Source organism: Narcine bancroftii, chromosome 1 (assembly GCF_036971445.1).
Source record: "Narcine bancroftii isolate sNarBan1 chromosome 1, sNarBan1.hap1, whole genome shotgun sequence".
Lineage (NCBI taxonomy): Eukaryota > Metazoa > Chordata > Chondrichthyes > Torpediniformes > Narcinidae > Narcine > Narcine bancroftii.
Genome location: NC_091469.1, coordinates 484,367,876 through 484,383,259, shown reverse-complemented (window position 1 = coordinate 484,383,259; position 15,384 = coordinate 484,367,876). Strand labels below are relative to the sequence as shown.

Sequence of the window (15,384 nt, the reverse complement as noted above, 5' to 3'; positions counted from 1 at the left end):
ACTATTTTTATTTATTTTGACAGGTGGTTTATAGAAGTGTTTGCACCGAGATACTTCTACAAAGCAAGAAATTTTGTGACATGTTCATGATCATAAGTTCTGATTCTGACATAAGTTTATGCAGGGAAGGGAAGGATGTGGATCATGTGGGAGCAGCAGAGATTTAGTTGAATTAGACTGAAGACCTTGTTCCATGCTGTACTGTTCTATGTGCGACAGAGTGATCCAGTGCTTTGTACCAATTTCATCTGGTTTGCCACCATAAACAGCTCTAGTCTCTGATCTTTCCAGGGTGGTCCCTGTGGGGTTTTGGCTGCCGTTCAGGCCTGTGTTTTGCAAAAGCTGATTTTCGAAGACGTTGCCAGCAGTGGCAGTGAAAGCATGTAAGTATGTGTGCACATTTTAATGAGGAATTTTCACAGTCCAATCTGGCCCATTAGCTGACAACCTTTGTGTTGATAACAATGGGCCTCAAGTTCACTTAACGAGCGGGATTGACGATTGCCAGCTCGAGCTGGCACAATTTTAGTTAAAATGTTATTTTTCCCACTGCACACTTGAATGTTGGCCAGCATTACTGATTATATAACTGGAAAACTCCACAGGGAGAAATTACTACCAACGCAGTGTCATTCAGCATTGATGAGCAGACAACATGCGGGGCTTTCCAGACTGAAGTTAATTTTTGATGGATATAATCTTCATTGCACTTGCCTTTCATTGAAGTTTTGAAAACAAGTTTGTTTTTGCCAAGTAGCCATGCTCCATTGTGGCACCTCACATTCCATACCAACCGTGTTCCCATTGACTCTGGAATTTCCTCCCAAACTGCTACCTGCTCTGTGTGCTTGCGGTCACTCAGCCCCTCAGACTCTGCCTGTGGAGAGAGCAACGGAGTTGACAATCAGATTGATGAGTTCTCATGGGAGGTCTTTAACTAGGAGCATTGATTCTTTTTCTCTCTCTCCACAGATGCTGGCTGACCTGATGAGAATTTCTTATGTCTTCTACTTTCACTTCAGATCGAGTATAGGGGTTCAAATCACATGCAGGCAGAAGAGATCCAAATTTAAAATTTTATTTTTAGTAATACAGCATGCTGGAAGGCCCCTCTGGCCGATGAATCCAATGCAGCCCAATTACACCCAATCAAAGAACCTTTTGGAGGGTGGAAGTAAATCAGAGCACCCAGGGAAAACTCATGCAGGTCACGGGGAGAACATATAAACTCCTTACAGACAGCATCAGATTCTAACCTGGGACGCTGGTGCTGTAGTAGCGTTGTGCTTACTGCTACGCTAACCGTGCCCCCCCAGTTTACTGTAATTTGGCTTCACAGCACATGTTACTGTGATGCACTGCCCTGTTCTATGTTTTATAAAATATTGTAAGCCACTATTTCTAAGAAACCATTTGTCTTCTGTTCATTTTATTACTTTTAAAAAAATTTAAATTGAATTTTAAATTTGGGCAGACAGGCCTTTTTGGCCTACGAGCCCATGCCGCCTAAATAACCCAATGAACCAACAACCTCCATAAGATTTGAAAGTTGGGAGGAAACCGGAGCACCCGGAGGAAACCCATGCAGATGCGGGGAGCATGTACAAACCTCTTACAGACAACACTAGATTCAAACTGGGGCGCTGGCGCTGTAATTACATTTCACTAAGCACTTCGCTAAGTGTGCCACCCAATTTACTCTAATTTGGCATCACAATACAGACTCGGTGTGCCAAAGAGACTGTTCATGCACTGTACTGTCTGTTTTAAAAAGTATTGTAATCCATTATTTCTGAGACCTTTTGTCTTCTGTTCAGCTTTTTTTTAAGCTTTCAAATGGACATCAGATGGAAATTTAATTATAACCAAGCCAACAGTGTATGAGCATACATCTTACTGACATTGAGCCAGTTCGCACAAAGAAAATTAGACTTATCACATCTCAGCCTTGTGACTGATCCCCTGATTTTGTGTTGTACTTCTGAAAGTAATATGTAACTCCAATTTTTCTTTTCTGATGTTGCTTTAGGCTGCCACTGCCCCACAGGGAGCTGCGGCCAAGCAATTCTCAGCGATCACTAGGTCTCGCATTGGCCATCGCGGACATATTATGGCGTGCAGGTGACAGGAGAAGAGCAGTGGTTGCATTGTAAGTATACCAGCTATGAGGACTGGAGACTGCAGTGGATGTGACCACCTATGTTTTATTTTATTTGTCACAAATACCTGGTGCAGTATGATGGGTTCTTCTGTGAACAGACTGACAGGTTACCTCTAAAAGTGCCAGTGACCTGGGTTCGAATCCAGCACTGTCTGTAAGGAGTTTATATGTTCTCCCCCATCTCCGTGGGTTTCCTTCGGGTGTTCCAGCTTCCTCCCACCCTCCAAAACTTAAGGGGTTGTACAGTAATTTAGATGTAATTGGGTGACTTGGGTTTTAATGGCCAGAATCAGCTTCTACCCTGTTATAAATTAAATTTAAATTCATACAAAGTCAAAGTTCAAATTAATTGTCGGAGTACATATATGGCATCACATACTAGCCTGGGATTCTTTTTCCTGCAGGCCAGACAGAAGTTTTAATTATCAGTAGCTGTAAACTATACTCCAGAAGAAAGAAATGTAAACAAACTGTGCAAATACAGAAATATACTCTAAATATTCAGTAATACATAATGAGCTAAGTGCGAGTCCTTAAATGAACATTATTCTATTATTCAGGAGTCTTATGTTAGAAGGGTAGCAACTATTCATGTGCCTGGAAGTACAACTTCTGTGGCACCTATAGCTCTTTCCTGATGGTCGCAACGAGAACAGAGCATGTCCTGGGTGGTGAAGATCCTTGATGATTGCTGCTGCTCTCTGACAGCACTGTTCTATGAAGTTTTCTCAATGGTATGGAGTGTTTTGCCTGTGATGTACTTGGCTGTGTCCACCACCTTTTTTCAGGGCTTTCCCCTTAGAGATATTGATGTCCTATACCAGGCCATGATAAAATAGGTCAGTACACTTTCCACTACACATCTGTAAAAGTTTGCCAAGGTTTCTGATAGCATACCAAACCTCCACAAACTCCTGAGGAGGAAGAAGAGGTACTGTTGTGCTTTTCTTTCATGGCGGCATTAATATGTTGGATCCAGAAAAGGTCCTCCAAGACAGCGACTCTTACAAATTTAAAATTGCTCACCTTATCCACCTCTGATTTCCCCCAGTGATCACTGGATTGCACACCTTTGGTTTTCCTTTCCTAAAGCCTACAATCAGCTCCTATTTACAACTGTAATTAACTGAGGTGGAAAGCCAATGAGCACCAAGCATGTTTGGTTTTCATTCAGGAGCCTGATGGCTGTGGGGAAGAAACTGTCTTTAATCCTGTTGGTGCACCATTTCACACTTTTGGTCAGGGCGGAGGAGTGTGTCTTGGGGTGGGGGAGATCGGAAAGTCTTCCAATGTGTTGGCTGTCTTTCATAGGCAGTCTGTGGAGGAGAGGACATTTTTCATGATGTTCTACCTTCTGATCTTGAGCATCCAGTGAGTAGGCTCCAAAAGGTGTACCTTTGGAAGTTGTTGAGGAACAAGGGGGAGATGCTGAACTTCCTTAGTCTTCCAAGAAAATAGAGGTGTTGGTGCCTTTCTTGACTGTTACATCAATGTGCTTGTCCTAGGCCAGTTCCTAAAAATTAAAGCTATCTACTATTTCAACTTCAGCACTATTATTGTGGACAGAGGTGTGGACACTACTCCCTCTCCTGAAGTCAGTCATCATTTCCTTCATCTTATTGATGTTGGGAGAGGAGTTGTAAACTTGGCACCAGACTTTCACTCCCTTTCCTGTAGACCTTCTCATTGTTATTTGACACTGTGGTGTCGTCGGTGAGTTTAAAGGTGAAGTGGGAATGATATTTAGCTGTACACTCGTGAGTGTAGAAGGAATGTAGTAGGGAGCTTAGTGCACACCCTTGAGAAGTCTGGTGCTGTGTTTGATTGTGAAGAAGATGTTTCAACACTGTTAGACAGGAATTCAAGCATCCAGTTGCAGAAAGATGCACTAAGTTCCTGAAATTTGGGGATGAGTTTACTGGGGGCTGTGGTATTTAAGGTAGACCTGTAGTCTAGCATAGGCGCCCTCCGCATCCAGATGATCTCGGAACAAATGGAGAGCCAGGGAGATAGTATCTACTGTGGATCTGTGTGGGCACATTGAAGTGAGTCAAGACATCCTGGCAGTCCTGATTTTGATGCTCCTGTACCTCCTTCCTGATGGTTGTAGGTCAAAGGTACTGTGTGATAGATGGATGAGGTCTTCTTATTTGGGCTCCGCTGCCGACGAATATAGGAAAGGGATACCCCAGGTATCTTCCTGACCATTGTGTGTATCGACCTCTGGTTCAATGCTTTGCAGCTACCACCCCACACCATAATGCAGCCAGACAGGACGCTCTCAATTGTGTCAAATGTTGTCAAGATGGAGGCCGGAAACTTTCCCTCCTCAACCTCCTTCGAAAGAATTAATATCCTGCAGCAACACCTGGCCTGCAGTAGTTCTCTCGCCCCTTGTTACTGGATCACAGTTTATATGATAGTTGGGTGCACTGGCTTCTCCCCATTAAAAGAAATCAAACATGGAACCTTCTACTCTTAGTCTGCAGTTTGTGTCCTGAAATGTGAGGGCCTTATTTAAATGAGAATAGCCATTCAGTGTCTGGGGTAAAAGTGATGCAGAAAATGCTTGGACATGCTCTTATTGCGATCACCTTCACAAAAACTGTGAAGAGTTTCTTGCTGTCTGTCGCAGGGTAAGTTATTGTTGGAGTCATCCTCGCTGGCCTCAGAAGCACGTCAGATTCTCGAGTTGGCATGAACAAGTTGGGCCGAATGGCCTGTTTCCATGCTGCATAACTCTATGACTCCATGAGGAATACAGGGAGTAATATCCAACATGCGTGGTCTCTTGTGACCTCTCTAAAACCTTTGAGTCCACCAGAAAGAGGGACTGCAGCCCCCTCTCCTCAAGTTGGGTTGCCCAGAGAAATTGGGTTCTATCTTGCGTTGGCTTTGTGATGCCTGCAGGCTTGGACCCAAACACTCCTGAGCTGATTCAATCTTTGTGCAAACAGGTGTGAAGCAGGTGGCCTGGGAATTCCTATCCTTTGGCTAGAATGTTGCACCTCATCTTCAACAGGGGGTTCCCAATAGAGTGGAACCAATGTGCAGTACTAATGGAACACTGTTCAAGTCAAGTTCAAGTTTATTATCTTGTACAACCAGACAAAACACCATTTCTCTGGACCATACTGCACGTACATACATACACAATGCACAGCACATAATAATTAGAGGCCTGTGACTCGTGGCGGGCCTCAGGGATCGATGCTGGGACCATTGTTGTTTGTCGTCTATATCAATGATCTGGATGATCATGTGGTAAATTAGATCAGCAGGTTTACTGATGACACAAAGATAGGAGACGTTGGAGACAGCTAGGAAGATTTTCAAAGCTTGCAGAGGGATCTGGACCAGCGGGGAGAATGGGCCAAAAAATGACAAATGGAGTTTAATGCAGACAAGTGTGAAGTGATGCATTTTGGAAGGGCAAACCAAGGTAGCCATACACTGTAAATGGTGGGCACTGAGGACTGTGGAGGAGCAAAGAGATCACAGGTGGATAGCGTTGTAAAGAAAGCTTTTGGTATCTTACTCTTTATAAATCAGAATATTGAATTCAGGAATTGTGATGTTATGTTGAAGTTGTATAAGACATTGGTGAGGCCAAATTTGGAGTATTGCATGCAGTTCTGGTCGCCTAACTACAGGAAGGATATCAATAAGATAGAAAAGGTGCAGAGAAGATTTATTAGGTTGTTGCCAGATCTTCAGGCGTTGAGTTACAGGGAAAAATAAAACAGGTTAGGTTTTTATTCCTTCGAGCAAAGAAGAATGAGGGGAGACTTAATAGAGGTTTACAAGATTATGAGAGGAGTAGACAGAGTGGATGAGAGTAGGTTTTTTCCACTTAGATGGGGGAGATAAATATGAAAAGTCACAGTTCTAAGGTGAAAGGGGAAAAGTTTAAGGGGAACACTCAGAGTGGTGGGAGTGTGGAATGAGCTTCCATCTGATGTGGTGAATGTGGGCTTGATCTTAAATTTTAAGAATAAATTGGGTAGATGGAGAGGTCTTGAGGTTTATGGAATGGGAGAGGTCTTGAGGTTTATGGAATGGGAGCAGGTCAATGGGACTGACAAAATAATGGTTGGCATACACTAGGCGGGCCGATGGCCTGTTTTCTGTGCTGTAGCTTTCTCTGGTTCTATATAACATATAAAAACCTATATGTTGTCTTCACTTTTGTACCAAGATTACTCCAAGCTGAAGTTTTTTTCAATTGTAACTTAGAGATACAGCAGGGAAATGGACCTTTCTGGCCCCACCATTCAAATGCACCCATGTGACCAATTAACCTCATAACTATGTTTTTGGAAAGTGGGAGGAAACCCATGCAGGTCATGGAGAGAACATACAAACTCCTTATGGACAGCAAACCCGGGTCTCTGGCACTGCAATCGCATTGCGCAAACAACTACACTAATTTTCAAATAAATTAATTTGTCGTTGAGGTGCAATATCCAGATGGTATTTGCATATCTGCTCATTTGGAAGATCGATTCTAAGTCATTGATTTTCTTGGTTCTGCTACCTACCAATCTCTATCCAAGAAAGGGCTAAAATCTAGGGCTGGACGATTAGCTTAGCGGTTAGCGCAATGCTATTACAACGTCAGCACCCCGAGTTTGAATCTGGCACTGTCTGTAAGGAATTTGTACATTCTGCCTGTGTTTCCTCTGGGTGCTCCTGCTTCCTTTCACCGTTCCAAGGTTGTACGTTAATTGGGTGTAACTGGGCAGCACAGGCTCATTGGCTGAAAGGGCTGTTACTGTGATGTACAATATGTATAAAAGTCCTGCTTGTTTGCTAATATAACTTTTATTTCCAGGTCAACAGGAAGACAGCAGTTTATCCCAGCTGGAAAATATAAAGCTGATGGGACTGTAGAAACGGTATGCCTCCTTTACAATGGAAATTTTTTTTAAAAAAGAGTTGTGATGTTCAAGGCTGGTAAAAGCAAATTTAATAGTTGGCCTGATCATACTCTCTGTACCCACTGCCAGAATTCTGCATACATGGGTTGGACATAGAGGGCATATCTAATCTGGGTTGGACATAGAGGGCATATCTAATCTGGGTTGGACAGAGAGGGCATATCTAATCTGGGTTGGACAGAGAGGGCATATCTAATCTGGGTTGGACATAGAGGGCATATCTAATCTGGGTTGGACATAGAGGGCATATCTAATCTGGGTTGGACATAGAGGGCATATCTAATCTGGGTTGGACAGAGGGCGTATCTAATCTGGGTTGGACAGAGGGCATATCTAATCTGGGTTGGACATGGAGGGCATATCTAATCTGGGTTGGACAGAGAGGGCATATCTAATCTGGGTTGGACATAGAGGGCATATCTAATCTGGGTTGGACATAGAGGGCATATCTAATCTGGGTTGGACATAGAGGGCATATCTAATCTGGGTTGGACATGGAGGGCATATCTAATCTGGGTTGGACAGGGAGGGCATGTCTAATCTGGGTTGGACATAAGAGGGCATATCTAATCTGGGTTGGACATAGAGGGCATATCTAATCTGGGTTGGACAGAGGGCATATCTAATCTGGGTTGGACATAGAGGGCATATCTAATCTGGGTTGGACATAGAGGACATATCTAATCTGGCTTGGAGATAGAGGACATATCTAATCTGGTTTGGACATAGAGGGCATATCTAATCTGGGTTGGACAGAGAGGGCATATCTAATCTGGGTTGGACATAGAGGGCATATCTAATCTGGGTTGGACAGAGAGGGCATATCTAATCAGGGTTGGACAGAGAGGGCATATCTAATCTGGGTTGGACAGAGAGGGCATATCTAATCTGGGTTGAACAGAGAGGGCATATCTAATCTGGGTTGGACATAGAGGGCATATCTAATCTGGGTTGGACAGAGGGCATATCTAATCAGGGTTGGACAGAGAGGGCATATCTAATCTGGGTTAGACATAGAGGGCATATCTAATCTGAGTTGGACAGAGAGGGCATATCTAATCTGAGTTGGACAGAGAGGGCATATCTAATCTGAGTTGGACAGAGAGGGTATATCTAATCTGGGTTGGACAGAGAGGGCATATCTAATCAGGGTTGGACAGAGAGGGCATATCTAATCTGGGTTGGACAGAGAGGGCATATCTAATCTGGGTTGGACAGAGAGGGCATATCTAATCTGGGTTAGACATAGAGGGCATATCTAATCTGAGTTGGACAGAGAGGGCATATCTAATCTGAGTTGGACAGAGAGGGCATATCTAATCTGAGTTGGACAGAGAGGGTATATCTAATCTGGGTTGGACAGAGAGGGCATATCTAATCAGGGTTGGACAGAGAGGGCATATCTAATCTGGGTTGGACAGAGAGGGCATATCTAATCTGGGTTGGACAGAGGGCATATCTAATCTGGGTTGGACATAGAGGGCATATCTAACTGGTTCTTTGCATGCTTGAGTCCAGTGTCAAAGTGAGGATAGCTACTGGGTTGGTAAACTGGAGAGACCTATCTTGAGAATATCTCAATAGGCTTTCTAGGTAAAGTTGAGGGTGGAGTTTCAACTTCTAACTTCAGTAATTTTTCTTACATCTACTAACTCTAAATCTCTGTGATAGATATTATTTATTGTCATGTAATAAAACTGAAATGTCATACAGTAATACACGAAATTTCCTTTAGTCCACTGCATGACTAAGACTCGCCATTAGTATTTGTCCAGCGCTCCTTACAGTCAGAGAAAGAGAAATAAAAGGCAGTAACTGAGTGTCCTTGGATTCACCTCCAGCACTCCCGCAGCCTCTGCCGCCATACAAGACTCCAGTTCAGTTCAAACGATTGACAACCTGAGCTCCAGATCCAAACCTCTGACACAATAAGGAAGCCTTCAGCACCCAGGGCCCTTCGGGAACCCTTCTTGCCCTCAGCAACCTCTTGAATCCCGGTTCTAATGAGACAGTTGCCAGCAGCCCTCAGCCTGTGCGGGATCTTTGGCTGCAAGTCACCAATAGCTCTCTGCCCGTTTGTGTCCTTAAGTTGCAGAACCCCTCGCTGGTCTGCCACCATGGTCAATCTCCTTAGGGTCATCTCCTCTGCTTCTCCTTCTCAACAGAGGGGTGGGGGGGGGTGGAGTTTCTCCATTACTGGTGCCATAAACTTGTCAGCTGCTCTTCTGAGATCGCCATCTTGGGCCAAGATCCCGTGATCACAGAATTTTAAATAAAACACCGTCATAAGCTCCTTTAACAGGCTGTTTAAAGCCTGTACAGTGCTGTCGGCAGGTGAGCTGAGTGGAAGCACTGTATCTACTCCCTGCTCTCTCGCCCTGGGTGTTTACCAACGGCAGTGCTGCAATTACAGCAGCTCTGGCAGCCCCACCATGTTTTAAAGTGTTTTGAAGAACAGTACAGCATAGAAACAGGCCTGTCGGCCCCAACCATCCGCACTGAACACAATGCATGGAACACTGAGCACGGTTAGGGTAGTGGTTAGCGCAATGCCTTTACAGTGCCAGCAATCAGAAATAGCGTTTGATTCCTGCGCTTTCTGTAAAGAGTTTGTACATTCTCCCCATGTCTGCATGGGATTTCCCAGGGGGCTCCAGTTTCCTCCCACCATTCAAAAAACGTACCGAGGGTGTAGGTTAATGAGGTGTAAATTGGACAGTATGGACTCTTGGGGCAAAATGGTCTGTTACTATGCTCTATGTCTAAATTTAAATTTAAAAAAAATTAAAAATAAATCTCCAGCCACACATGATCCACATCCTTTCGCTCTCTCCATACTAGTTGTGCATCTGGAAGCTTGTTAAAAACCTACTATCATAGCTTCTGCCATTACTCCTGGCAGTCTATTCCAAGTTCCTACCATTCTCTTTTAAATGTTCCCATCTACATTAAACACATGTCCTTTATGATATTTTTGCCCAACAAGAAAGATTCTGACTGTTCCCTCTCTGTGTTTCTTATAATTTTTTTAAAAGTATCCAGTCTCCTCTCAGCCTTCATTACTCCAGAGCAAACAACCCAATTTTGTCCAACCTCTCCTTAGGAGGATGCCATAGGTGCTATATAAAGGATTAGTTAAGGCGGTATGTGAGTGGAAGTAAAAACCTCTAATCCAACATCCTGCTTGATCGCCTCAGAACTTTTTCCTCAACCTCTATATTCTTCCTGTAATGGGGCACTCAGAAGTAAAATTGAAGTAAATTAAAGTAAAAATTTAGATATAGAAAAGAAAAAAAAATGTTCAAAATCCTTAAAATTTATTAATGATGAACTTTAAATTTGGTCCTCGGATCTTGTGATATCTGTGATATTTTGGAACCTTGACCAAGTCTGACTGGCCAGGGATCTTGCAGCATTTACCCCAGAATGCACATGACTAACCTCACTGGTGGTGTGGCGTAAGGGTTCCACAAATCTATCAAAAAGCTCCAAACCATCGTCACTTGTATTCAGATCTTGCTTTAAATGGCTGAGTAGCAGTCGTTCATGATGCAATATTTATAGGGAAATCTGATCAATGGGAAACCACCCTCGCATTGCTTTTCCCAGCCACTGATCTTGCATCATCCAAAGACCAGTAAATAATTTTTTGTAATTTGGAGACGTGATTGGTCACTATTAGTGAAGTGATTTGAAGGTTAATGTAACAGTGAGTGCAACACAAATGCAGCACCAGAGACCCAGGCTCAATTTCAGGCTGACTGTAAGGAGTTTGTATGTTCTTCTTTGATCTGCATGGGTTTCCTCTGGGTGTTCCGGTTTCCTCTCGTGTCCTAAAGACATAGGGATTAGTAGGTTAATTTGTCACATGGGTGTATTTGGGCGGTGTGGGCCGGAAGGATCTATTACCCTGTTATATCTCTAAATTAAAATACACATTGGCTTTTCTACAAGAGATATGCAAACTGGGATTTTTTATGTCCACCTCCAGTCAATTGATAAATGGGTTTAATTTCTCATATGAAAGGTGACACGTCGGACGGTGTTGCAGTCCATCGTTGCTGCACTGAAGTATCATCCTCACTTATGCGGGACTAGGATCTATGTCTAACTTGAAAAATACTGCGTATTGGGGAAAAGAATTTCTGGTCACTGGACCAGTACTTCAGTCTTCAAGGAGCTGCAATAGCTATGACGAGAATTTCCTCCATTAGTGCTGTTTTTCTGGAACTTATTTTTCTGTTATGGGATGACTATCTCTTGCCCGTTTCATTCTCAACATACTGTTGCTGAATGTGCATTCCCTGATCGGCCCTCTGCCTGCCTGGGGCATTGCTGCTGGGTGATGAAGGGAAAAAGGTCTATGGAATCCTGAAGTTTTTATTAAAACTGACCCAAGTGATACCTGGTTTCGTGCAGCACCCAAAAGTGCGAGAAAGCTCAGCAGGGCAAGCAGCAGGCCATAGAAAGCAAAAGGCAGCGGATGAAAGGGTATTGAAAGGGTGGTCATTGTCTTCTTTTAAGTAAGAATGTCTTTTTTTTTCTTTTAAACTTTATTTAAGATTTTATAACATTAATAAGATATAAGATTACATTAAAAAAATTTAAAAATGAAATAATGAAATTACAATACAACATCAGTAATTTAAACAAACTATACCCCCCCAATAATTATTGCACAATGTTAATAAACTGACTCAAATTAATCCAACCCCCCCTCCTTCTCCCCCCCACAATAAAGAGTGAAGGATTAATAAGATTAGTAATATATGTAAGAGAAAAAAAAACCACTTACAAAAACATTAAACAATAATCAATTCTTAAAAAAGAATTGTAGCATGAGAAAAAAAAATTTAAAAAAACTTTCTCTATAAAAATAAACCTTCACCAAATATCAACTAACTTCACATCTATCATCATATTAGTCACATAAACCACCATCTTAAAACAAAATCCAAACCTCATTAAGCATTATACAATTCAATTTTAGTACTCTTCCACCATTTTTCCCTTTTGCTCTTGAATACTTATCCAATAAAAGCCCCAATACCACATTTAAATGTCCCAAATCATTACTTTAAAATTCACATATCCAAATAATAAAAACACATCTACAACAAAAACTATATCTTCAACAAATGGAGCATAAATAACAAACAAAATTCAAGCCTTATTAAGAATTGTACAATTCAATTTATAACTTTCACCATTATTCCCTTCGTTCTGTAACTAAGATAATAAAATAATCTACACCAGAATTACCACTCCTTTCACCTTGAAGTTAAATAAAAAATAAAAAGCTTATCCATCCCATTCAGATTTAAATTTCAAATATTCCTTATCTACTAAATAAACTTTACAAAAAAAAACCACATCAACTTTTAATTTTTTAAACAAGCAAATACTTTCTTATACTTAATAAAATTATTAAAACCATAAGTATTAAAAAAAAACAAATTTAAATTTAAACATTACTTAAAAGAACACACAAAAAAAGAGAAGGAAAAAAAGGAAAAAAAAAAGAGAAAGAAAAAAAAACACTCCCTCCCCTTATCCCCTCCTAAAACTACAAAAAAATATATTAAAAAAATTTTAAAAATAATAAAAAAAAAACCTTCACTCCTCAATCCAAAAATTAATAAGAAAAAAAACCAGGCAGGAGGCAACTGCTACCTCCTCCTTGGTCAACCGCTCATTGCGGTAACTCCCACACAATATCGGGTGTGAGATAACTCACACGTAGCTGGTGACTTCTGGAAAATAGTGCCCACCCAGCTCCCTCTTCCAACTCACGTTTCACATAAACTATCATCATTATTTAAAATTTTCTCAAAAAGAGAAAAAAAAAATTCTTTTTAGTATTTTTTAATCAACTTTATCACTTCAACCACCATTATTTCCATTTCTCCTTGGAATTCGATTCCCATCTTGTATCTCCACTCTCTGGAGATCGTGGAGGACTACGTCTTTCCTGAAATTGTATAATTGGTAACGATTGAGCAAAATCCATAGCTTCCTTAGGATCATCAAAAAATTTTTATTGGTAACCATCTTGAAAAATCTTCAGTACCGCAGGATATCTAAATGATGCTTTATAACCTTTTCTCCACAACACTTCTTTCACAGAATTAAATTCACGTCGTTGAGACATAACTTCTTGACTCAAATCTGGATTAAAAAAAGCACGATTATTCTGAACCATCGAAGGAGATCTTCTTTGTTGTGCACTTCTTATGGCCACACGCAAAATTGTCTCTCTATCATAATAATTTAAACAACGAACCAAAACAGGTCGTGGCTTTTGTCCAAAAGAAGGCTTTCTTCTCAAAGCTCTATGTGCACGTTCCAGTGTTAAGCCTTCCGGGAACTTATCTTGTCCTAATACTTGTGGAATCCACTCAGTAAAGAATTTTCTTAGATCTGATCTTTCCATATCTTCTGGTAAACCAACAATTTTTATGTAATTCCGTCTGGATCGATTCTCCAAATAATCAACCTTTTTCATTAAATTTTTATTCTGAATTTGTAAAGTTTCAATTGTTTTATTGACACCTTGTAATTGATCTTGTACCTCAACTAAACCTTGGTCACAAAAATCAAGCCTTTCACTCGTTTTAAGCTTAAAAGCTCCATAATCAGCCATCTATTGAGTATTAATATCCACCAAGGTATTAAGTTTAGTATCAAGTTGATCTAAAGCTTTACAAATTCTTTCAATATAGCAGTTAACTTAGATTCAAGTTTCTTAAGAAACTTATCCACTGAAGTAGATTCAGACACAGTAGGGTCCAGTTGTTTCTGAAAAGCCAAAAGGTCTTGTATTCCCTCCCTTAATTTAACTGCTTTTCTTGCAGTGTGACTTTGTGTAAAAACCCCCGCCATAACCTCCCCAGTAATATTTGGAGGTTGATGGCGAGGGTTATCCCCAAGCCATATTCTGTCAAGCATCTCCGACACATTGAAGACTGTAGAAATCTTCATTATAGGTGGTGCACTTTGCAGCGCCACCGCTACATCAGTCAGTTGACGTCCCTTTAACTGCAAGCCTTCAGCTGGTAGCTTCCCAGCTGTTTCAGCTGTCAAAGGCTCTGTGACAGCGCTCATAGCGGGCATTGACTGAAATACATGCACCCGGCTAGCCCTTTGTTCTAAGGGCTGCCGGATGCCATTTTTAAAGAGCCCTACCGGCAAAGAACGGAGCTCCACTGCTGGTTCCTGTGCTTCTCCTCCTGGATCCATTCCACGCTGAGTCCTGGCTTCTTGTAAACAAGTAGGCTCTGATATCTTCGGAAAATGTAATTTCTTGACAATCTGTTGCTGTTTTTTCTTGCTTTTTTCAACAATTGTACCATTGGAAATTAGCTTAACAGCTCTAACTATATCTAACCTTGAAAAGATTTTAACGTGCATTTAAAGACAAAACAACACCAAAGAATCGGGAGAGGACTGGAAGGCACGTCTATTCCTTACGCCATCTTGCCACATCCCCCTTTTAAGTGAGAATGTCTATTCTAGTAAGAATGTCTAAAACTAGAGGGCACAAGTTTGAGGGGAAAGTTTGAATAGTAGCTTGAGGGGCATCTTTGTTCACATGAGTTTATGGAATGATCCGCCAGAAGAAATGGTAAAGGCAAGCACAGTCACAAAATTTAAAGGATATTGGACATATGAATGGATAGGGAAGCTTCAGAGAAATATGGGCCAAAGGCAGGCAAAGACGACTGCCTCGGGTTGCAAACTGGTCACAGGGACCAGCTGGGCTAAAGAGCCCTTTTTGATGCAATGCAACTGATTATGATACTGTATAAAGTATACAACATCAAATGGGTGACTTTCTCACCCCTTGAGCCAGCTGCTTGGATGGTTAGCCAAAGGGCGTCAGTTTAGAATAGAGATGCTTAGGAATCTCTTCAGTTGGAGGGTGGTAAATATGGAATTTTTTGTCACAGGCAGTTGTGGAGGCCAAGTCATTGGGTGCATTGAAGGCAGAGATTGATAGGTTCTTGATTAGCCAGAGCATCAAAGGTTATGGGGAGAAGTTGGGGAGGCAGTGGGGAAATGAATCAGCTCATGATTAAATGGCAGGACAGATTCGATGGGCTGAATAGCCTTTTTCTGCTCCTATGTCTTATGGTTATCCCACTTGAGAGATTGGAGCTCATAGCTGAAACTCCACTGGTGCATCAAGGTGAGCAGAGTCGGATCACTTCAGGTTTCAGGTATAGTTTATTTATCGCAATTAACACCATACAGCATTAAAACCGAGATAGCGTTCCTCTGACC

General features: G+C 41.6%; 1 protein-coding gene across 1 annotated transcript in view; it reads left to right on the top strand.

Moving 5' to 3' along the window:
• mindy4 (MINDY lysine 48 deubiquitinase 4) overlaps positions 1–15,384 on the top strand; it is a 303,244-nt gene that overhangs the window by 161,676 nt on the left and 126,184 nt on the right. The window contains exons 9-11 of the mRNA XM_069914923.1: positions 292–383; positions 2,030–2,149; positions 6,996–7,059. Of these exons, the coding sequence (XP_069771024.1) occupies positions 292–383; positions 2,030–2,149; positions 6,996–7,059 (276 nt within the window). The remainder of the gene's footprint in view (positions 1–291; positions 384–2,029; positions 2,150–6,995; positions 7,060–15,384) is intronic.